This window comes from Dipteris shenzhenensis, chromosome 16, assembly GCF_047967505.1.
Source record: "Dipteris shenzhenensis isolate YYH24624 ecotype China chromosome 16, Dip_SZ_1.0, whole genome shotgun sequence".
In the NCBI taxonomy this organism is placed as follows: Eukaryota; Viridiplantae; Streptophyta; class Polypodiopsida; order Gleicheniales; family Dipteridaceae; genus Dipteris; species Dipteris shenzhenensis.
The window spans coordinates 56,167,161-56,191,997 of record NC_141611.1 but is presented as its reverse complement, the minus strand read 5'-3'; the positions used below and the strand labels follow the sequence as shown (position 1 = coordinate 56,191,997).

At 40.6% G+C, this 24,837-nt stretch overlaps 1 protein-coding gene across 2 annotated transcripts in view; it reads left to right on the top strand.

Moving 5' to 3' along the window:
* FVE (Transducin family protein / WD-40 repeat family protein) overlaps positions 1 to 22,581 on the top strand; it is a 127,733-nt gene extending 105,152 nt beyond the window's left edge. For both annotated transcript variants that reach the window (XM_087386887.1, XM_087386885.1), the window contains 3 exons: positions 3,851 to 3,939; positions 4,946 to 5,045; positions 22,209 to 22,581. In XM_087386887.1, coding sequence (XP_087243013.1) covers positions 3,851 to 3,939; positions 4,946 to 5,045; positions 22,209 to 22,310 — 291 coding nt within the window. In that variant the 3' untranslated portion in view covers positions 22,311 to 22,581. The remainder of the gene's footprint in view (positions 1 to 3,850; positions 3,940 to 4,945; positions 5,046 to 22,208) is intronic.
* The last annotated feature ends 2,256 nt before the right edge of the window (positions 22,582 to 24,837 follow it).

The window sequence follows — 24,837 nt, the reverse complement described above, 5'->3', positions numbered from 1 at the left end:
TCTGTGAATACCCCCCTTTATATGATACCCGTGTGTATGTGAAATATGTTTTAAAAAGGGATTTTAAAAATCCTTCTCATGAACCCACGTGCTACACTTACATATTTATGAGTGACCCCCCTAAATGAAAATTAGAAAAATTGCATGCTAAACCATGAAAATATATGGAGTTCATAAGATAAATTGCTTTTTAATAGCCTGGTGTCTTAGGAGCGGCCCCCCCCCCCCTTCCCCCGCCAAAAAAAAGGCACTTTTTTCAGCCGCTTTCTCACAGCCATTTTGGCCTTTTTCAGTCCCGCCCGGGCTTATTTGGGCCACATTTTGCAGCTTCTTCATCGACCTTTCTCTCGATTTTCTCCATTGGCATTTGAAGTGCTTCTCCGGTGCTTATTACAGCTGGTTTTGCTTTCTTGCCTGCATTTGTACTCCCTTGCGAGACAGTCACAATGCTACCCAAACGTCTACCTCGTGTTGAGAAGTCGTCACAGGTTGGGGACACACCATTTGAGGTTGCTAAGTAGGAGCAGATGGCATTTACTAAGACAATGCAGCCCTTGAATTGAGCGTATAGTACATGCACATAACCCTCAAACAATTGAGCGTGCAGCCTAATTGGCAGAGGTGTTTGAGCCCAAGTATGCCATCAAGTATGCAATGGCAGCGGGCAGCGCATATGGGATTGCATATGAGGATGAGAAGAAGCCTAGGGTGCCTAATTGGCATGACATGAAATTAGCAGCACCACCATTTTTGAGGTTTCCCACTATTATAGGCAGCAAGATGCCATATGCTAAGCCATATAGGTCATCTGGTGCCAAGCCAGGAGCTAAGCCAAGTGCTGGTAATGAAAAATCAGACTTTAAACAACACACCAGGGCTATTATGGACAGCAGAAAGCGGGAAAACTTATGCTGTAAGTGTGGTGAGAAGTGGACTCCTGAGCATCTATAAGTTTGTGAAATGCATAACAGTGGCACTGCAAAACTCAGCATGATTATTGAGATATCGGACGATGAGGATTGAATGGATGCTTCTAAGACCTTGGATGCCACTCATGATGATTCAGAGGGTGCACATGGCGTGGAAGAAGCTCCAGATATTGGAGCCACGAAGGGTGTTGATTTCCCCTTTGATCCCGGTGGTGCTATTGAACATAATATGCATAATATACAATCAAATGACACTCAGCCCACCTTTGGCATGCGAGGCCAACGAACATAATATGCATGGTATACAAGCAAATGACACTTTGCCCCACCTCTGGCATGCGAGGCCGTTGGCCTATAGTCTTTCATGTGGAGCATCAGGTTGCTATGCCTTGGCGCGAGAGGATGCAAATGGAAATGCTCTTGTGGACGAGGAGATCTATTGGGATGCGCAGCCAACAATTTATGCTGTCTCTTTTCATGGCTTGATGGGTTCCAAAAGTGCTGAAACTATCACATTGAAAGGGCAAATTAAGGGCAAGACTGTTCATATGCTTGTGGACATCAGTAGCACTCATAATTTCATCATGTAAGACCTTACAGAAGGTGGGACTGATTGCTACTGAGATTGATCGTGGGCTGAGAGTAGAGGTGGCAAACAGATAGCATTTGATCAGTAAATTTTGCTGCCAAGATGCAAGATCAAGCTCTCTAAGGATTATGAATTCGTTGGGGATCTCTTGGCACTGGACATGGGCCCAATAGATGCTGTCCTGGGCTGCCATAGCTCCTACTGATATGCTACCTCTCTAACCTTGTGGATGATCTTCTAAGGACCATACTACCTATGAGCAAGCTTTGTGTTGGTATTACCTTTCAGCAGTGAGGCATAACAGCTCCTATGGAGACGCAAATGCACATAATCTCCCTCTTTGAAAGACAAATATCTCCTGCGTTCGTCCACATATTACTTCTGCTTGGCTTGGGCATTTTGCATATTCTTTTAAGCCAACTGCAGAAGTACATCCATCCTCTAAAAGTTATTCCGTGCTTTGCTGATTTTTCACAGCCATCTTAGCAATTGAAGAAGGCATCCCAACCTTGCATCCATACATTGCCTCAAACGGGCTCATGCCAATGGAGAGATGCTTGGTACTGTTGTAGCAAAATTCAGCAAGTGCCAACCATTTATCCCAAGACTTCGAGTATCATGACAAAAGTGCCTCAAATATTTCTCCACCCATATAACTCTTGCCAAAAGTGGCCCATAAATTTTGCATCTCTGTCACTGACAATTTCCTGAGGGAAACCATGATGCTTAAAGACATGCCCAATGAATTGCCAAGCACCCTGTGATGCTGAATACCAGGTCTTAGTGGGTATGAAATGCCTAGGGATGAGGGAATGGCGTTGCGTCTTCCTGGAATGTGGGAACACCGTCTTTAGGTGGATGGCAGTGCAAGAACATCTGGGAACACCTGGGAACGTTTCCAAAAGTGGGAACGCCTGGGAAACGTTCCCAAATGTTCAAGGAACGCAGTCGGGACACATTCCAGATTGGGTCTTCTTCGACAATCTTACAAGTTAAAGGGCACCAAAGTATGGATAGTAGAGGAGCTTACACAAGCTCAACTTAAGATTAAGGCAACTGAATTAGCTAAAGTCAGGGCTGCGAGAAAGGATGGACAATGGGCAGTTTACCATGAAGGCGTAGCACTAATCAGAGAGTTCAAATTAAAACCAAAAGACTCAGTCTTAAACTGATGTATGGCTGTTTACTCTTCCAGACTATCATGTAGGTATTCTAAATAATATGGGTGGCTTTTTGCACTCCTTGGGAGTTGCCATGTGCCCTCCCTAAAGCAGATGTACTAGAGGGTTTCTTGTTGTCCAATGTCCACTGGAGACCAAAAGGTCTATGAATAGACTTTCTTTCTTTCTTTCTAATTAGAGACTTGTAATCTAAACCTAAAGACCCTCAGTCTTAAACTGATGTACTTAAGGCCACTTTTGAGATAAGACTAGAACTTAGATGTGCACTAAATAATCTCGAGCTGAGATGCCATCAGCACTCCTCAACTCTCTGAGTTTCAAAGATGTAGTAGCTACTATTTTTTTGGTGTGTACTTTGTCTCATGGTCTCGTGAGGGTTTTTGGAGACGTTAATATAATTTCTTCTTCTTTCTTGTGTGTGTGTGTGTGTGTGTGTGGTCTCATATTCATTTTTTAAAACTAGTAGATTTGTAAGATTGGATATTCTGGTCTTAGGAGGCAAGTGTGTGTGTGACTCAAACTCACACACTTTAGCAAAAGATGTTGTGTAGCTTCAAGTCCATGTGTGCCTAAGGGCATAGCCTGTGGATCTGCTCTTCATTGGTAATCCTCGAGTATCTGCTTGTCTCAATCAAGTGATACTGGACAAGTAAACTGTTTCTTGTTATTAGGATTTTGAGTGTATTATCTAGAGAAATTTGTGCTTAGGGTATGCTCTTTCTCAGGGGCTTATTGGGGGTTTTGTTTTTTCAAAAGTTCAGATGATCGCCACAAGGTCTTTTGCAGCATGCTCTTTTTTTGAATAGATATCGAAGATATTCCTGCATAATGGTTACCTTTAGGTTTTTGGTGACAGGCATTCCAGTTTGGCTTGCTTCTTCCCCCCTTGTGGGGCTAGAACATTTCGTTAACATACATAATCTCAACCCTGTTTTAGTATTAGAAAATGTATTTGGTTTGCTAGAATGGGAAATGAAGATAGAAACTCTTTTAAGAACTTGCTGCCATACTAAACGTGTCTAAAATTTTTCAAATAACTATGACAAATGCATGGCGTCAAGGAAAAGCTTGGTTGGTCTCTGATGTGTTGGTAAGGGACTTATTTGAGCACATGATATGGTTTTTATCTTTGTATTGTGAACTGTCATTAGGTTACCAAAAAGAGAGAGGAAAGCAAAGGAACTTCAAAGCGTGGCAGTGGTCCTCCTGCAGGTCTCTTCTTTCAACATGCAGGACACAGGTAATTCATTACCATTAATGGACAATGCAGTGAAGGTTTTCCCCCCTTTCTTTGGATTATTATGACTAATGGAATTCAAGCTTATAGATTGTTGGATCATGACATGAGTGGATTGTATCTAGAAAGTGAGTGTGGATATGCGCAACAAGCCCTGTAGGGCTTATGAGCTTATAATGTATCACATGGTCTTCTGTTTCCATCTCCCAATTCAGTTTTCATTTCTGTTAAGCATTCGTGCGAGTCTTGTATCTTACCACTACCAAAGCAGCTGAATATGCTTAAGCTATCATTTCCTCACTACCTTTTCCTAGACTTCGTTGTGTAAATTTCATATTCACGCAGAGATAGAGTGGAGGGGAGGAAACAGCCAACATCAGAGGTGTTGAAGCCGTTTCTATGCGCTATATACTTTTATTGAAGAATCAATTGTCTTTAATGCATGCGTGAAAAAAAGTAGTCATGAGACCACACACCCCTGCTATTGGCGTTTAGTAACCTTGTACAGCCTTTAATGAGGCAACACTGGCCTCAATGTCAGTAACCAACTAGCCTACATTGGTCTACTAACCCACTTACATTTTGTAAGAGACACTGAAGTCCTAACAATCACCGCCTCCAAACCAAGTGTAACTTATTATATTTGACCACCACTAGACCGAACATAGCATACATATCCAGTCTGTGCGGTGTCCCAATATATGGCTAATCCGAAAAAAAGCCATTGGAAGGTCTCAGGTCTGTCAAGTGAACCCTATGTATTTTACATTTTGAGAAATTCAGACATTGACTGGTGAAACTATTTCGTGATGTGCATTAATTCATTTCAGTTTTCTTAGTCTAATATGGGCCACACTCCTTGGAGATTCTTTTCTACTAGATGATGAAGAATAGATGGATTAAGTCACCCAATAGTCCTTGTCAAAACTTTCTTGTGTGAATCAGACTTGTCTTTATTTTGTGCCCGTACATTCTGATCCTTGTCAATACTTTGTTGATGGCAAAACAGGGACAAAGTTGTTGACTTCCAGTGGAATGCTCTCGACCCATGGACAATTGTTAGTGTGTCTGCTGATTGCGAGAAGACCGGAGGAGGTGGGACATTACAGGTTGGCTTCTTACTTCAGACCACTAATGTCTCTGTGTGTGGAGGCTTTACAAATAAATGTTGGGTTCTTGGATGCTACTTAACAGTCTTGTTGAGAAACTGTGCTCTGCTTATATTTGTGACCAGCACCATCCTTCTACTTATCTTAAGTGGTTTTTCTGTAGCCTTTGTTTGTTGTTGTCTGCATATTGAAAGAGTCTTGCTTTCTCTTTTTTGTCTCTATTTAAGTTTTTCTACAATTGTGGAGTGCTCTCATCTAATCTTCTTGATAAGCCTCTGTGAGTTTGTGCATTGTGTGTTGAAATGTGTAATTGTATGGCTTACTAGGACAGGGATGCCCCTACTAAGTCTGCAGAAACCATGATTCTTTGCCAGACTAAGTGTATCTTGTTTTATTCCTGTATTATTTGCAGTGCAGCTTGAATCATTCCATATCAAACCTGCATGCACACGAAATACAGTAGTTATTCAACCTGTTTCATAGCAATAAGGCGATGAGTTTGAAAGTATGTGTGGGTTAGGATTTCATTAAGACGTCTTGTAGTGTGGTTAGAAAGTGTTGCGCACACGAGTTTTGTACACACGATTCATGAAAATCTTGTGCTGGCTTGAGTCTTGACAGTTGCCTAGGCGTCTAGAATAAACTCTGTGAGAAACTAGTCTTTGTGGAGATATCTGCTGGCTTGAGTCTTGAAGTCGCCTAGGCGTCTTCTTGATAAACCAGTCTTTGTGGAAAGAAAATGTGCAGCTAAGATTCCTTGTGCCAGCTCTGTCCTTCTACCCTGCACATTGATTTTATATTCTATTGAAAGATGAACATGTCTGGTCTGCAACATGAAATATCAAGCAAATCAAAATGCAAGTCACTGTATAATAAAGGTGATACACATGTCCACTTGCCCACACCACATTTATACAAAGATCTTCATTTTGAGTTTGTGCCACGTTAAAGCAGGAGAAGGGTAATAAAAAGCGTAGACCATGTCCCCCCCCTTGATTCAAGCAACATTTGTCCAGAAAGACAAGATCATTGTATCTCATCCCAAGGGGGAGCCTAACAAGCTAGCACTTGAAGCCATGCCAACATGGCATCTCAAGAAATACCAAGCTAGAATTGCCATTTGTTAAAAGTAGAACTATCTCAGATCCGCACAATGAGTTTGATTATATTTGAGTAAATAGGGTCAACTTTGCAACATAGCTGAAATTATTGTCATTGATGAGGTCATAGAAGGCAATCATTAGGAAAAAACGGAGCTCATTTTGGAGCCTCTTAGGTAAGACAAAAAATAAAGATCTTCCAATGAGAGAGAGGCCAACATTACGTTGGAAATGCTTTTCTTTTTTCAAAAAAGTAGACTTTATCTCTCTAGAGATGCTCGACACACTGACATTTTGAAGTTTCGGCTCTTGTTTTGTAGTGTCATAAATACTATACCAAATCTTGAAAGAGATAAACTGGCATTTTGAATTTCCGGCTTGAGCATTTTTGAGTCTCATAAATGTCTTTCCAGAGAGGTCAACATGACCAAAACAGGCGCCTGACAGAAATGTGCTTAAGAAAGCGATGGGGCCAAGTGCCCAAATGGCTTTCCCAGGCCAAGTGCCCAAATCGCTTTCCTAGGCCAAGTGCCCAAATAGCTTTCTTAAGCACACTTGTCATTCGCCTATTCTGATTGTTCTGACCCCTTCGAGAGACCAAATTTAGTAATTCAAAAGTCGTTTTGGGGGTTTTTCCCTAAGGCCAAGTGCCCAAATCGCTTTCTTAAGCACACTTCTGTCATGCGCCTATTCTAATTGTTCTGACCCCTTCGAGAGATCAAATTTAGTAATTCAAAAGTCGTTTTGGGGGTTTTTCCCTGCTTCAGACCCAATGGTGATGCCAAAACCACCAAATTTCGCATCAAAATAGTAGAAAGTCATTTGGGTCCTTGGACATAGCATTTATGACACACTAAAAAATGCTCGAGTGGAAATTTCAAAATGTTTGTTTATCTGTTTCGCGATCTATATCTCCAAATAAATGCTCGACCGAATAAATTTGTGCTTTTCACTCTAGAAATTAATAATTTTGAGCGAAGAAAATTAGAAAACCATGAATTTCTTACAGGGCGTCAAAATGAGCTCCGCTTTTTCCTAATGGGATGGCGATGGTTGGTGGCTATTCTTAGTAGGGATTTATGTATCTGGGACAAATGCTAGGGAAGTAGGTGAGATGAGGGAGGGATGCTAGGCAATGGAGGAATGTGGCTCGAAAGATTTTATTCATTTAGCTGTCATAGCTTGAAAATAATCATGCTGATAGAACATGCAAATGGTTCAGCTACATTACCACATTATGTTACTACGCTAACACACCTCCAGTAGTTGTTAAATTTTGCATGCGCGTTAAGCATGAGACAAGCTTGCATCAAATGTTTTTTAAATTCTGCATGCGTGTTAAGCATGAGACAAGCTTGCATCAAAAAAATATTCTCGTCAGTTGGACTAGAGATATAAAGGGTGGCTAAAGCCATCATGTTCTCGGGGGTTAACGGAAAGCTTGCATCCAATTGCACCCAATAGTGGTCAGAAAATCAATACTGGCTAGACAAAATGTGAATACCACAATAGATGTGCCGTTCATAAAGGGGTCACTACATTTGAGAGTGGACAGCTTTGGAAAGGTAGAGGGTCTCTTGGAAAGATCCCGAATAGCTAGAATCGGTTAGGCAAATGCAATGTCATCATCGTCAAGCAAGCAATGTTAGACGCTGTTGATGCAAATATATCCTCCATATCTAAGCTTCTGGTATTGCAAAATCAACAAGTCTAACAATATGAGACATGAATTGCGAGTTTGTAGAACTTCCAAGAATGCTTAGGTTGTGCTTGAATGGGACATAGCTTTTTAGGCATGTGTAGTGTTGACATGGTTGAGCAAGCAATGTTAAAGACACTATTGAAGTAAATATTTGTATATGCTTGAATGGGAGGAGCTTATTAGGCAAGTGTAATGTCCTCGTTGCTGAGCGAGCAATATAAGAAAGTGATGTTGAAACAGAGAAGAGCTTACAAATTGATATGTCTTCTTCATTGAGCAAGCAATGTAAGGGATGCTGGTGAAGCAAATATGCCCTGTAGCTCTATGATTTCATATCGCATAAGTCCATCAATATTAGTCATGGACTGCTTGTTCGTAGCATCTCCAAGAATGGTTAGTTTATTCGGAGACAATAGTTGGAAAAGATGTGGGAGCAAAGTTTATCGAAATGATGAGACATTACATGGATTAGGAAAATGGTTATGAAGTACAAAAGTAGTTGCGAGAGTTAAGCGTACATTTAGAGGCTTATAACTGAGCATTGCCATGCATGAACTCCGATTCTTTGGTTGTATTGGGGAGTTGGCTATGCGGGTAGGAGAAGATTTCAAAGTGAATACATATTCTGTATTGTCTTGTGAAGCCTTTTTAAATCTCTTTTGACAATCTTTACTAGAGTTATTCACATATGATGCCACACTCTTTTGGGGCTTGCCTATTGAAATATATGACATTATATGTTGAAGTTTAGCCATGCAAATTTAGAACAAGTCATATGCCATTTGAATGCATTTTTGACTTATTTGAGGAGATAGATCATTGTGGTGAATTGGTCTTTGTAGTTTAGAACACTATTTGTATTAGCCTTTTGTGTCCTTATGTCCTTTGTTTCTTAGGTGATCGTGAATTTCATGAAGCTTCCCAGTGTGCAAGAGTATTTTGTAACTTTGTCCAAGATTACTATAAAAAATAACATTCTTTCTTGTGTTTGCATTATTATAGAATCTTCAAATGGGTTTTTTCTCTTTTGAAATTTCGCAAGATAGGATTCTATGCTTGGCAATTACTTATGTGCTTCTACTAGATGGAATAATGGAAGTAGTATAATTGAGAACCCAATGCTAAATAAGCTAAAAAGCAATTGAGGGATGCTTTTTTTCATCATGCACTTGGCAAGATCAGACAAGGCATGTGAATTTGTATTTGCATCAATTGGACATCGTAAAAGATGTGAAATGAACTGGGGGTTTTATGGCATTCATCGGCTCTCTTGTGATTGCTTTCATACTTTGTAGTTGATTATATGCTTCTACTGTACAAAAAGATCAACAAGCCAAGGCGTTATAGTAGTTGGGATTGATCAACAACCCAAGGTGACATAGCTCAACAACAATTGGACAAGGCATGGCAAGTCTGTGTCTGCATGACGTGGATGTAGGAAAGGGAAACATAGTCTTGTGGAATGATTTAGAGATTTTTTTGGTAAGCGCCAAGTGAATTCATGTTTGCTTTGAAGTTAGAAGTGTGGGCAAAGAAGCAGGAGCGGTGGAGCATGTTGCCACACATTAGTCCTAAATGAAACCATTGAGAAATCTTATTGCATCAATAACATCGAGGATCGGAGGTAGTTTCATTTATGGTGTTAAAGATGTTTTTCCATATATTGTGTGTATGTTGGGTACACATACGTCGGTATGTTGATTGGTCCAGCACTACACAAAGGAGAGCATCTGATGGTTGGGTTAGACAAGGGATAATCTTTCAAGTAAAGAAGATGTGAAGCGTGAAAATGAGAGAGAGAGAGAAAGAAAGAAAGAAAGAAAGAAAGAAAGTAAGTAGTTTATTAAAGTATGCTAAAGATCGATGGATAGAAAACCTGATACAATGAGCAAAAGGGTGGAACTACTAAGCGAGTCATCTGTGGCATTATTACCCACATAATAGATGCAATATGATCCAATGCAACACAATACAATGCAATGTACACAAGGAAAGCATAAAGCGTTACGGTACATTCAATTACGGACTGGGCAGTGTAGGCAAGAAGCTCGTGATAGATCGTTTTCTGTTGTCTGGATTTTTTTCATTTTGGGCGTTTTTGTCCTTTTTCGAGTCTTTGGGCATTGGTTTTCGGTGTCTCTAGGGTCGACTTGGGGGTTTTAGCTCGCTCTGGACGTGCTGGCGATGTCAGAATCATCAAATGCTGCACAAGAAATCAAGGATCTGATATATGCATTTAATGTGATGCCTTACTACTAGTCTTATATTTTTTTAGTAAGTCCGCATTTTATGGCATTTTTCATATTTTGAATGCAACAAAAATAGGTAAATAGTGAATTTCTTAGAGGGCCCCAAAATTAGTTCCCTTCTTTCCTAATGCTTGAATCTCATACTATACTGGGCATGTGAAATGAAATGCTCCTCAGACTCAATCTCCTGAAGGTCACATAAGGTGCAGATGCATCTCAAACCCTCTACTCGGCCACTCTCAATACGGAGTTTATGTAAAGAGACCCGAAATTACCAAGGTTGGCCTTGAAATCATGTAACTCACAGAAAATTGTAGTGCATCTAAGTGTCTCTGGAGGCCCTCTGTCAAGGAAGATAGAAGTACCACATTATTTGCATGTAGCAAGATATGAATCAGAGTGCCAGCAAGAGAGCAACCATCCCTCCCTACTGTGTGCATAACTGTCTTAAGCTCGTCGATGTATAGGCCAAATAGGGTTGGTGATAGAGGGCACCCTTGTTTGAGCCGGAGAAAGAGAGAGAGAGAGAGAGAGAGAAAGGATACAAAGTACGGGTCTATGGAACAAAGTACGAAATGTCCGCAAGAGGCCTCGCGGGCCTATGGGATAAAGTACGGAATCGAGTAACTCATACAGACCACTGTGGGCTGGGGCAAAGGACTCACTAAGGCCCTTGCTGAGTACTGAAATGCTATACTAGTATAAAATAGCAAAAAAGTAGCCAAATAGCATCAGGGTGGCATGAAAATATAAAGTGCTCAGAGCTAGAGTCCCAAGTGTATGAATCGGCTCCACGTATCGAAGTTCCATGGTGGCTCTCTGATGAGATGCAAAGAGCTCACGTATCCACATCTGTCTAGAGAGAGAGAGAGAGAGAGTTCATCAAAGTCTACCAAAGACTGATGGGTCTATGAGAGACAAGCAAAACGTGATACAATGAGCAAAAGGGTGGAGCTACTAATCGAGCATCCTAACCCATGCTAAAAGAAACTCTGTGTAGACATAGTCAGTCATGGTACATGTCCACCATAAACCTAAGCAGCCATCCTGGCATCATCATCCTCATGTAAAGAGACAATGTGATCCAACACAATACAATAAGCATGGAGAATAGCAAGATACACCCGATGACGGACTACATAGTGCAGGCAGGAAGCCAGTAATGGACTATTGTCTACTATCTGAATGAGTAACTTGTGTCCTCGTGGCCGCCTCGTGAATAAAAGCTACCATGCATCTTTGGTATGGGGCATAGGAGTCTAGAGAGGTCCTCAAATCCGTCTCTGAAAAGGCAATGGTATCGTCCACAAATCTCGTAGTAGATTGAGCAACGGAGAGTTTTATTAACCTCTTTGGGTGGCCTCGTGGGCCTATGAGACAAAGTATAATCAACAGAATAGCTCATACAAGCCACCATGGACTGAAGCAGAGGGCTCGTTGAGGCTCTTGTTGAGTGCTAGGCTAAGCTAATAATCTCAAAGCTCAGAAGCACACTCTCAGGGTTATTAGGTACTCCAGTAGGCAGCACGAAAGCTCTGAGGGCATATCCAGAAGTCGTATCTCTTCAATAGAAAGTCACGTACCTATAGCTGTCGACCTGTGTCCTGTCGTGGTGGGGTCCCTGGTCTCCAGGATCTTTGTATCTGATGGGCAGCATCAATGGTGACAGCTTGGGTTAGTTGATCTCATGTGAGTATAGCGGCGATGGGCTGTATGTCCATCATGGGTGCTCTGGTCCTCTGGGGCTCCGTGTCCTCTGCCATGTGGTCTCTGCCCATTGATCCAAGCTGGCCTCATGTTGGCGATCTTCGCGCCCTCTACTTCGATGTGTCTTAGAGCTGACTAAAGGCATGAAAATGAGTGACATGTCAATGTCACGTGATGTTGTCTCCTCAGTCGCAACATCTCCATGAAAAAGATGCCAACACGTACCTAATCATGGAAGCGGATCAATTGAGAGTGTGCTTGGAATCTGATCCCCTCCTAGTAGAAGCAGTGGTACCGTACTTGGATCTCATAATAAGTTGGGCACTACATAGGAAGTGTTCCTCTGTCTCCACTACTGCCAGCGTACATAATCTGCAAATCCATTGCTCTTACAGCCCTGCCTGCCTGGATCCTCAACTGGTGTGACGACTCACCTGTCTTATGTCAACCCTCAGTGCATGGGTAACTCGCATGTCCTCCAGATATTGGGGCCTGATGATTAGTCCATCATCTGATACCTTGAGGAAGTGGTCCCATTAAAACTGGATCTTGGTAGGGAACTCCTGCTCCCCTCACAAAGTCTATGATGTATATAGCTGAAGTAAATCCAACCATATGATACGATTGCTCTCATCTAGTGGGATATGGAGGGATGGTTGATATTGTATGATACATCTCTCTTTTGTGTGTGTGTGTGTGTAATATTATGTGCCTAGGTGGCAATGTTGATGTCACTTGATAATGTGTAAATTATGGTGTGGCATATAACGCGGCATGGTGATTGGACTTAATGATATGCCATTGCCATGTGCCAAGATGACATGGTGGGCTTGCAGCCACTGATGGTGTGGCAGTATGTGCCATGTAGCATTGAGAGAAAGAAGAAAGAGAGAGAGAGAGAGAGAGAGAGAGAGAGAGAGGCTGGGGGGCATGGGCACGGCCACGGTCTCTGTGTCGTCGCACCTCCATGAGAATGAGAGATGTATTAATTTTCGCGGGAGGCCTCGCAGGGCTATGGGACAAAGTGCACAAAAAGAAGACTCATACAAGCCTCAATGAGCTGGAGCAAGGGTGCGTTAGGGCTTTGGTTGAGTACCTGTCTATCCTGTTCTATTTAGCTCCGTGGCTCTAGCAAAATCATAATCAATCAAATACAAATTGAAAGAAATCAATTTAATCGCGGAGCTGGGACTCTAAAACCGAAGCGCGGCACAATGATGGCTCTCTAGTAAGCTATCAAGATATCTTGGATTTTGGGCTATGTGTCGAGTGACCCCTTGTCGTTGTTGGCCCCCTGACAAAAGTTGTGATAGGTCGGACCTCAATAGAGTGTGCTATGGGCACTCTCTGTCTTGCACGTGGTCTTCACGTCCCTCTCTCGACGGCATCGTGTTGGCTCTCTCTACTGATCCAAGCTGCCCTCATATCAACTAACTACTACTTCTACTACTCTACTCCGTTGTATCTTGGAGTTGACTCAAATGTATAAAAGTATCTGGCGCATGATTGTGTCCGATCAGCCTCTATATCCTTTGGCGTAGGCGCCTCCTATTGCTCATTAATCTATTGTAGTAGTGTCTCCGTATGGTTGCGCATCTCGATCAGATAGAGCCAAATGTAGACCAGGTCATGGAAATGGGTCAGTCGTGAGAGTGGACTGAAGCCGCTACCCTCCCGGTAGAGGCATTGGTAGCATCCCTTGATTGCATAGTAGGCTAGGAGGCAAAGAAAATGCTCTTCTGTCTGAACCACCCCCAATGTGCATAGCATGCAGATCCGCTACTCTCTAGGTATACCTGTGGCTCTCCCAGCCTCAGCTCTCAGTTGATGGGACGAAACCCGTGTCTGTCCAGTGACAATCGTCAGTGCATGTGAGACTCCTTTGTTCTCAAGGTACTAGGGTCTGATGAATCCCTGCGTCGATACTCTCAGGAAGTGGTCGCGATAGAACTGGATCTTGGTTGGGAGCTCTTGGTCCCCGCCCTCGCCTCCATGTATGGAGCTGGAGGAGATCTAACTGTGAAACAATTGATCTCATCTCGTGGGATTAGCTCAGGAGGTGCGTTCGTGCTACACTGAAAGGGGAAAACCATGCGGATATACGTGCATACCATGTGCTACGAAGCCATGCGGATATACGTGCATACCTTGTGTCTGTCCCACTCCTTGCTAGTTGTTTGGATGACTCTAGGGCTAGCCTTTGAAGTCTCCAGTGAGGTAAGTCCCAAACTCTATGGATGAATGTCACTGTCTAAAAGATGGCATCAAAATGGAGAGCTGTCATGGCGAACTCTACCTCTCCTATCTCATGCGGGACTGAGGGAATCATCTTGGTTCCCATAATGACTTGTAGCCGTTCAAATCTCCTCCACTCTATCCTCAGTAGATCACATCCCTAGAAGGTGCTACATACATGGCAGTCGGTCTCACTAAAGTATCGAAAATCCATCCCTTGGTCGGTGGGTTCTGAAAGTGTGCCTAGGAACACTGTCTCTCTAGGCGGGCCAAAGCACTATGTCCCTGTGTGATCATGCCATGGCTGCCTAAGACATCGTGAAGATGGGTCTTGTGAAAACTGCTCCCAAGTATGTGTAGGACTGCACTATCTCCACTGGCTTACCACGGTAAGTGAAGCTAAGTTGACGAAGCTTTGTGCGTGATGTGTTGAAAATCATGACCGTAGTCTTCCCATGGTTGACTGTCAGGTCTTTCTGTAGAAAACCTCTAAGGCCTCTAGGTGCCCTTGCAACCCCTTTGCTGAAGATGATATGAGGACTATGTCATCGGCGTATATCCATATCATGAGGTCAGCTAGAAGTGATCCTTCGCGGTCAATGTAGAGTTTGAAAAGGGTCGGTGAGAGGGGTCAGCCCTGCTTCACCCCTATCATGCTCTCAACCCACTCTGACAAACCACATGGTGCATGAATTTTCCCTCTAATGGACTCATAGACTCATCACACCTTAAATCAAAGTCTCTAGGATTTGCATCTCTTGTAGTCTCTCGGTCATGCACGATCATGGGACGGTGTCGAAAGCCTTTTGAAAGTCTACTAAGCAAGCTTAGACTTTCTGGTGTCTAGACTTCGCCTCCTCAATGTTTAGCCCTTAAAGTGAAGATGTGTTCTAGGGCGGAATGTGGCTTATAGAATCCCGCCTATCCTAGTGCCCATGCCTTTGTATGATTGTTGATCTCCCTCTCTAGTACCGATTCATAAATCTTGGCCAATGTGTGGCCAATCATAACCATTTCGAGGAGGAAAGAGATTGATTGATTGAAGTACTAAGTAGTCCAAGAATGATCGAGTCAAAGGCACTCTAGTTGGGATAATAAGGAGGATAATACTAAGAACCTTCGCTATTAAAAGTAATATGAGGAGCAAATTAAAGCTATGAGAAGACTCATTATGTCATTGATGTGAGGCTTCATCAACTAAAGGTATGCTAAAGATGATGTGGCAAAATTCATTCAGGCAGACCGTCTTCTAAATTTGTATGGTGCAATTGTACAATTAGATAGGTTGTATTTGTTTGTGAACTACTAATCTTTGAGGTGGAACTGTTGATATCGTGTGTGGAACTCACATGGAGTTATCTGATGTTGAATAGTTTTTTTGAGTTGCTCATGTGGGAACTCTTAATGGAGGTGTGCTCACTTCTGCTCAGAATGTGAACCATCTTGTGTAGAAAGCTTGGATTAGTCTTTGGGCAAGGTGGGGGAAGTATCTTTGTTGTTTGTTAATCCAAATGGTTCTCTCCTAGGCAATGATATCATAGCTTGGTAGGTTAGTAGATGGTTAGCTATATTTCAACACTTTAAGAGCTTACACAAAAGATAGGGTTGGGCCATTGACGTCTTAGGTTCTTCCAATAGTATGGAAGGGTGTCATTTTTATAGTGATTGAAGGAGATTAATGGCGGCATTGAGTCCATGTTTTGTAAAAGCAAACAATATATGTATTGGACTCTCTTAAAATGATAAACCAATTGCTTCGCACTTGATTGCTTAACAGGGGACTAGTGAGCCTATCGTTTCCTTTTTACCATGCTTTTGAATTCCTTTAGAATATAAAGCATTATTAAGGGCTCAAAAATAGTTTTTGATCTCAATTTTATTTGACTTGTTTTAAGTTAACAATAATTCTAAATGCAATATAATGTATGTGGTTCACTAAGCATTTCTAAAGACGGTTTTGAGATGCATTAGCAAGGCCATTTTAAGCTGATAAACTATTTAGAGTCCTAGCTCCAAAACAGTACATCGTTGTTCCCTCAATTCTCGATTAATGTAAGCTAAGGTCTTCTATTGAATCTATTGTCCAATTAACATAAGCTATCTTTCTCCTCCTCCTCCCTCCTCCTCCTCCCTCCTCTCTCTTCTTTCCCCCATGCTCTTACACCTTCTTCCAGATCTCTCTTTGCCTCACCGCTCAGCGTCCTCAGTCGTGGCTCTCCCTCCCTCACCGCTCCTCCTCACCACTTTGAGCTTCTCACCTCCCCCTCTCCCACCCGTCCCCTCCCATCTCCACTGCTTTCTCTCCCTTGCCTCAGCGTCTCTTTCCCTTCAGTGATTGCCCCCCCCCCCTTCCTCGCCCCAGCCTCCAATCTTCAGCCTGCAAAGCTCCGCGCGATTGGCAGTTGGCTCAGCTTATAAGTGGAAGCTCTACAATACAATTTGCCTTGCTCCCCCTTTATACCTCGCGAAAGGCGGCGATGGAAACAATCTAGAACACTGTGGAATTCATAGTTTTACACATGGTGCGATTCACGGATTTTTCAAAACTGTAGGCTAATCTCCCCAAACAAATTAATTAATTAATGTCCATCTATTAACGAGGGGTCCCTATTTAGATTTATTTTGCGTCCTTTTAGGTTTGCATGGTATGAAGTACCATTGGACTTTGCAATAGACAAGAGATTACTCTATTATCTCTTTTGTACTCCTTTCATTAGCAAGGAGTGAATGAAACGTTGGGCGATGTAACATGGAATACTTGTAGTATTTTTGAAATTGTATCAAGACAAATTTGTTAGGATATGCAACTCTACCTTCTTTTTTACTTGGCACTATTTTGCAAACTAGATTAACACTTCCTCTAGCTCAGTGTCTGGTGTGTGTTCCTTGTGCTTGCCCTAGTCGTATTCCCCTTGTGAAATCTCTGCTCCAACTTTCTCTTGCCTACGTGTCCTTAGTATGACCTTTGTTGAGCCTTGTTGTTCTCTTCGTCTTTTATGCATGTTTCGTAAGTCCTCCATTGTAAGTTACATCTTTGTATCTCTCCCATTACTATTTTGGAGGTCTTTCCTTTCTTGCTAGTATTAAAGTAAGCCCAACATAAAGATTTCACTCCTATTTGTTATTTTATTTTGCTGAGAAAGGCTTTAAAAGGGCAAAGGTGCAAAGGTGCAGGTTTGGTTGCATCATTATTTTTCTTGTTAGTTTTAGGATGGCTTTAATCACTTATTCTTTGAGTATACAAATTACTTAAAATTCCTCACTCTAGACAATGTTATCCTGATTGATCATACATTTCTTTTTCCTCACTCTGGACAATGTTATCCTCATGGATCATACATTTCTTTTTCTAGACTTGTTGCCGTTTGTGAAGTGAGGGCTTTTTGGTGTGCTTTTCTACACACTAACTCTGTGGGATCAACTCCATCGGGCACTAAAGAGAGACGAGGGATTCGTGTGAGAGTGGCTTTGGATTTGGTGAGGGGTGGTGCAGTGATGGATTGTTGTTGATGCTGGACTTGTCAAGGTCCCTCCCTCCTCCTCTATAGTCTCTGTGCGGTGGTCCGTTGTGTGATAATGGCTACCTCACTCTATTGGCACGTTGAAAAGAGAGGATGTGTTTGCAATCCTCATTTGAGTGTCCACCTGCAGTTGGATTCGTTGAGGTGTAAGCTTTGGCTCTCTACTATGTCTTATCCCTTTCTATCCTTGGGTTGGGTCGCTAGAGAAAAAATCTATTCTATCGTCCTACTTTGAGAGAGAAAGAAACAAAGAAAGAAAGTTTGTTAAAGTCTTCGGAAGACCGATGGGTCTATGAGACTATCAAACGAGTTGTGGTAGTGGAGCTACTAAACGAGCATCCACACCAATGCAAAATGTAAAAAAATGCAGAATGGTAGTACTACGTCGTCTTAAGTACAACATAGTCATGATGGTTGACTATATATTAATCTTGGCATCATCATCATCATCATCAGCAGTAGTAGGACATCAGGGTGGATGAGGCAATGGGGACATGAAGTCGGCAATAGAGTGATGTCGGCCACTCAAAGGTGTAGTCCAAGCACGTCTCTTGGTCGTAGCTCTGCGTGCTGCTGTGACCCTTGTCGGTCGGGCTCCGACTCTAAACAAGGAGGGGATGTCCCCAAGTGTGATTTGTGTGTCGATGCTCTGTCTAAGCTGTCGGGTCACATGCTCTCGGTCACGGTCATGTTGAGGCCTTGTCCCCTAGTGGTCCATGTGATCTGGTTGAAAGAACTTCGTGATAGAGTGGGAGGAAAGAGTTCTTCATGAGATGTCTGGTGGGTGTAAGCCTCACATAGTAAAGCCAGCTCTCAAAACAAAACAAAACAAATAGAGCTTTGAGAGGGATGAACCGGAGTATCCTCTCACAGTGTCTAAGTACTTTATGAATGAAACCTGCCAAACACCGCTGTTTGGGTAGGAGAGGAATCAGGAAAAAATCTCATAGCTATCTTTGAAGAGGCAGTAGAAACGCCCTCGGATCTCATAGTAAACAGGACACTTGAAGATGAAATGCTCCTCTGTCTCAACCTCCTACATGTCACACAATGTGCATATGCGCCTCTTTCTCAGTAATCGTTCTGCTCTATTGCTCTCGATACGAAGTCTATGTGAGAGATCCTCAACATGAGAGATTCTGAGAGCGCGAGCGAGCGAGAGACACAGAGAGAGAGAGAGAGAGAGAGAGAGAGAGAGATTTGTTAGTCTGTGGGAGTTAGTTCTTATTTTCTCTACTTCTATCGTGTGTTTCCATAGAGATTCTATCCTAGTTCTATCTTGTGTTTGAGAGAGAGATTCAATCCCACTCTAGACTAAGCCACTACCTTCAGGTTATAGGCAAGCTACGTCCAACAAAGTAACATCTAATAATATAACTATAAAGCAATAGACTAGCAACAAGTGTGGATGTCTAAGCAGACAACCATCACTACAATCTATCGAAAATATAGTTTACAAGAAGCTTCAACACAGAATAGCTAGCATAGGATTAATACAACATGTAACATGACTAGTAAGACAACAATAGAGAATGCACAATAGACATGGGGTCAAGTGGATCATAAGCATCCTCCTACAAATAGTGACCGAACATGCAACGTGGATTAACAATATAGAAGGCACACAACAAGTAGACTACTTAAGCTACTACAACAACATAATGACCTATTACTACTTTACGCTTAATATAGACGGAACATAGATAGACAAACCTACATGCAGACATACATAACTCATCGTGTGATTAAGAAGTCAGAATATGGCAAATGAGACTAGACTTTATTTGTAAGTGCTAGAGCAATGCTCACTGTGAAGCATCTTCCAAATTAGTATTGGGTAGAAGCAATCCACTCTGCAAGCTACTTTCTTAATTGGCTTTTGAATGAACTAAGGTATCATGCTGTACCTTACGGTGCATTCACTGGTTGTAAGCCACATATTGGTCATCTTCACATATTTGGATTTATAGCATATGGCCACACGTGATGATCATCACAGAGATTGGATGTTAAGTCATGAAAATGCCTCATGGTTGGCTACAATGTTGAAAGAAAAGCATATAAGTTATGATCCCATTAATTGAAAGATCATTATATCGAGACCTTCTACTCAGAATGTTGATAAAGAAGAGGAAGAACTGCTAAAAGATCCCTTAGAAGAGCAACAACTCAGACGGTCTACAAGAGAACATAGACCACCATCCAGATTAACATATGCTTAGAAAGGCAAAGCAAATCAATTTTGAAGTATATATAAGTCTTTAATAACTACCAGTGTACTTTGAGAATGCAATTAAAAAGCGAAAAGACAAATATGAAGAAATGGACACTTTGTAAATGAAAACACTTAGCATTTAAGTGAATTGCCACTAGGAAACAAGGTAATTGTAAACAAGTGGGTTTACAAAGTCAACTATAATTCAGATGACAACATTGGAAGGTAGAAGCCATATAGTTGCAAAAGGTTTTGCACAACAATATGATCAGGATTACAATGAGACTTATGGACGAGTAGCATAGATGGATTCCATAAGATTTTTTACTATGAGACTTATGCACTAGTAGCATAGATGGATTTCTTAATATTTTTTATATCTTTAGACATACTTGGTGTTAAAAATGGTTTTTTGAATAGCTATTTTAATACGTAAGTGTACATGCAATAATTCTTAGAGTATGTTGAATAAGGAAAAGAGAATCAAGTTTGCCATCCCAAGAAAACCTTATGTGGCCTTAAGTAAGCACAAAGAAGTTAGTATGACAAAATTGACATATATTTTGTTAATTTGGGATACATGAATTCCAATGCCGCCACACACTACTACAAAGTTCAAGCAAAAGACATTACCATTATCTAATTGTGCCAAGAAGGTCTTATAGATTATCAACAAGCTAAAACAAGGCTTATTGTGGGAGTTTGGCATGAAAGAACTTGGACTTATGCATATTGTCTTGGTATAGAGTTTTGAAGAGACTCACAGAGCACCTTCCTTAGTCAGGGGAAATACATAGATTCATAAAGTTTGGACTTCATATCACAGATTGTAAGATTGCAGAACTTTAAACTTGCCAAACATTGAGAAAAGCTAAGTAATCCATGACAAGTGTAGCTCATCCAATCTCTTATATATCTAACTATGTTGACAAAGTCATATATTTTGTCATGCAATAAATTCACTAGCACAGTTTTGGCAAATCGAAAATACCCTCATTATAATGCAGCTAATAACCTTGAGGTATATTAAAGGTATATGACAGTCACCATACAAAGTCTCTTTTCCCACAAAACCTTTGACCTAAGAGCTCATTGGTTTTGTAAAATACAAAGGAAGTCTTCTAAAGTTGTCCTAATACTTTCATGGTGATAATGGAAGAGATCTTAAGGATAGGAGATCTACACAAGGATATGTATTTTTTCTTGGCCAAGGTGCTATATAAAACAAATAACCAACTCTTTCTTTGTCTTCAGCAAAAGTAGAAAATAGAGTAGAAGACTATTGTAAAAAACAAATTACTTTAATGAAATAGAGGTAATAACAATGTACTATGATAACCAATCAACTCAAGCATTTGTCAGGAATGCAATATCACTCCAAGATACAGCTTATTGCTTCAGCATAGAATATGAGGATCCTATACATTAGATAAGGGAGGTAGGAAAAGCACGCCTCTGATGTTCACTTATACTAAGAGTTGATTGATTATCATAGTCAGGAATGCAATATCACTCCAAGATAAAGCTTATTGCTTCAGCATAGAATATGAGGATCCTATACATAAGATAAGGGAGGTAGGAAAAGTATGCCTCTGATGTTCACTTATACTAAGAGTTCATTCCATGGATAGTGTTGGTGAAAGCATTGTTCTTCTTTCTTTGTAATAATGGTGATTTTTGAAACTAGCACATCTACAAAATTGCATTCTTTAATGAAACAGCAGTGATAGAGTTTTCATTTTTTGTTCTTTTATTCTTAAAAAATAGTTATTTAGTTTTTTAGTAATTACTATATATTTAAATTATGGAGATGTGACTTTGGTTCCTCCTCTTTGACATGCACGTAGGAGATCATGTGTGCACGTGCATGCACACACACGCACACACACACACACACACACACACACACGTGTGCATGCATGTATGTCTACACACTGACATTAAGGTGTGTACATGAGTAGCTACGCATGGTGTCATGCATAATAGGCCACATGCTAAAGTGCACTTATGTAAGTACTTGCATAATGAAATACTCATGCAATTTTCTATAGAAGGTTTTCCTTGGGAAGTATTGCATAAATCAAATACCAATACAACTTAGTGATGAATATGCTTGATATTTTGAACAAAAACATGCATATTTATATTTGAAAAAAAGAGAACATTTGTAAGTTCAATACACTAACGAGGCATTAGAAGCCAATGCACATATGATAGGTCAAAATGTAATTTGGAGGTTAATTGTATAAGGTTTTTGTAATGTATGCTTTCAAGACTTGTGTTGTCTTGCCTTTTGCTTAATAATTTCAAAAGGTCCAATGTCTTGAGTCAATCAAAGTTGTAAGCACATGAGAATGCTAAAGTTTCAAAAGTAGTTGTTCATAAAAGTAGCTATTGCACATTCATCTTTATGACGTCTTGCAAATATATGCAGATTTGGAGAATGAGCGACTTGATTTATAGGCCTGAGGAAGAAGTCCTAGCAGAGTTAGAGCAATTCAAGAGTCATATACTTGGTTGTGTGGATGAGAAGTAGATCAGAACACAAAAGGCACAATTAAATATGCAGTTTTCTTTTGGTGTTTTGTGGGCCACTAGTTGCAAAAACGATGCTATGTGCAAGTCCTACTTTTGAAGCATAGATGATACGAGTTTAATTTCTTTCTTAACTTCTACTGCGATTTTAGGAAGTTGTATTATCTTAGAAGGGTGTCACTAGAGAACTTTTTTTGTACGCAAGGTGATCTGTTATTTGAAGAGTTCACTATATATGTCTTTAATCTAAATTTACAAGTGCCCATATTGTGAATGAGTAAAGAAAATATGAAAAGTATCTTTTTGACAACTACCTTAGTGAGCCCACATTGTGAATGAGTAAAGAAAATATGAAAGTATCTTTCTTGGCTCGGGGTGTTGTTCGTAGAGTTGCGTCCTCAAGTGTATTATGCAATATTCCATCCCATTTATGTTCTTTTTTCCGTTGAATATATGTTTTTAATAAGAAGTTGGTAAGTATAGCTCTAAATGTGCTTCAAATTTTCTAAGACAATTCTCCGGTTAAGATTTTAAAGGCATGGAACATGCATTATGCTAATGAGAACATTGCTAATAGAATAATGTGTTCAGGCAATAGTGTAATCAACTAACAAGTTTCATTAATGTTTACATCTCAGTTTTGGTATTTGTTTTTTGACTCAATAGTTCTTTTTCTTGATGACAAGCTTGAGCTCTAGTTATGACTTTCAGATTTAGTGTTATCTTTGTTTATTGAGTCCGCACTCTTAGGATGGGTTTAAAGATATACAAATCCATTAATTTATTAGAATTATCATTGTGTTAAAGAGACATTTGGGTTAACAAGCTATCCCATATGAAAACTTGGTTTGCGTACATAAGAACACTAAAAGCTATTCATAGTCTCTACATGAGAGGAAGGACAATGGCGATTAGATAAGGAAGTAAAAGAAAGGGTTGCTTGCAAAATGAGCCACCCTTATTGTTATGTTGTAAAGTAAATATTAGGTTTTCAAATGGCCAAAGACAAAATGGAACATGTTCCAAGATCATCCTTGAAATGGTCTACGGATTGACCTCAAGTGGTAGAGAGAATGAGACACTTTTGGAGGCCAACCCTTTAACTGGTCTACAGGATTGACCTCAAGTGGAAGAGAGAATGAGACACTTTTGGAGGCCACCCCTTTAACTGGGTCTACAGACTCATCCTAAGTGGAGTGCATTTTGGAGAATAACCACCAAATATGTTTGGAAATGTGATAATAATTGAATCAAATATATCAGAAGTAAATTGTAGATCAACATAAAACAATTGTTTTTTTGCAACTTTTTGTGTTGCAAAGTAACAAAGTGTTTTCAAACGTTTAGAGACAAAATGGAGGAGCACATTCCAAGGTCATCCGTGAAATGGTCTAGGGACTCCATTATGGTCTACAGACTCATCTTTAGTGAAGTGCATTTTGGAGAAAAACCAGTAAACATGTTTGGAAATGTGATAAGAATGGAATTAAATATATGAGAAGTGAATTGTAGTGTAACTAGGTCCTTCTAGTGCTTTGAAACTTTGTTTTGAAACTTAGCTCCATAAAACAATTGGGCATTATAGCTAAGAATGAAGACCATTGGTTTAACTTAATGACTTGGTAATGGTGGCTAACATTATCTTCACTCATCACAAACCTGGATACTTGTGCTTAGCACGCTTGCACACTACAAATGTGAGAGATGGCATGCTAAAATCTCATAAGGGGACATCATGCTCCAAATGAAATATCTCGCAAATGGTTAGGAGATGATAGTACCCATCGTGGCTTGACTGGTTTTAAGGAATTATTTGCTTTTCCTTTACCTTAGACAAAATACCTATCCTTCAGGTGGGTATCTTATGAATCAGGTCCAACTTAGCCCAATCATAAAAATATACACAAAGCTTCATGAAAATGTAATTTTCACTTTCACTAAACGAGTGAGTCGTTACTATAGCCTACCCATCTAGGGCAGGCCAAAAAGGAAAAGTGGCTTCAAAAGCTAAGATTACATGCTATCCCAAAGAGCTCTAAAAGCTAGAAGCAAATCATGAAATCGATGGCTAAAATAGCCCATCAAATTATTAATATGTTTTTTATGTGACAAATTATTAAAATTGTTTGAAAACTTAATCATGGCAGGTATTCATCAAATCCTTTTTTTTTTAAATAGCACTGCCTCGTTAGAGGGAGTGCTATATTGGACAATGAAAACTCTTTTGTGAATTTCCATGGGCAGTTTTAAGGAAATTAATTAAGTTGTGTGTTGGAATTGTCATTTGTGGAGACTATCCTACAAATGTTGCCTTTTAATAGCCCAACTCCCTTTTAAAAATTATTATTTTTGCTTTTGCATCCAAAAGTGCTTACTTTACCAGTATACTAGGCTTGCTTTTCCACTACACGAGCAGGCAATGCCCACGAGCACTTGTGCACTCTTTTTTGGTCATGGAGCACTTAACCTAACTTCTTCCTTTTTTTAAAGAACAAAAGACACCATAATTGTGGGAGGAATTTGCGGGC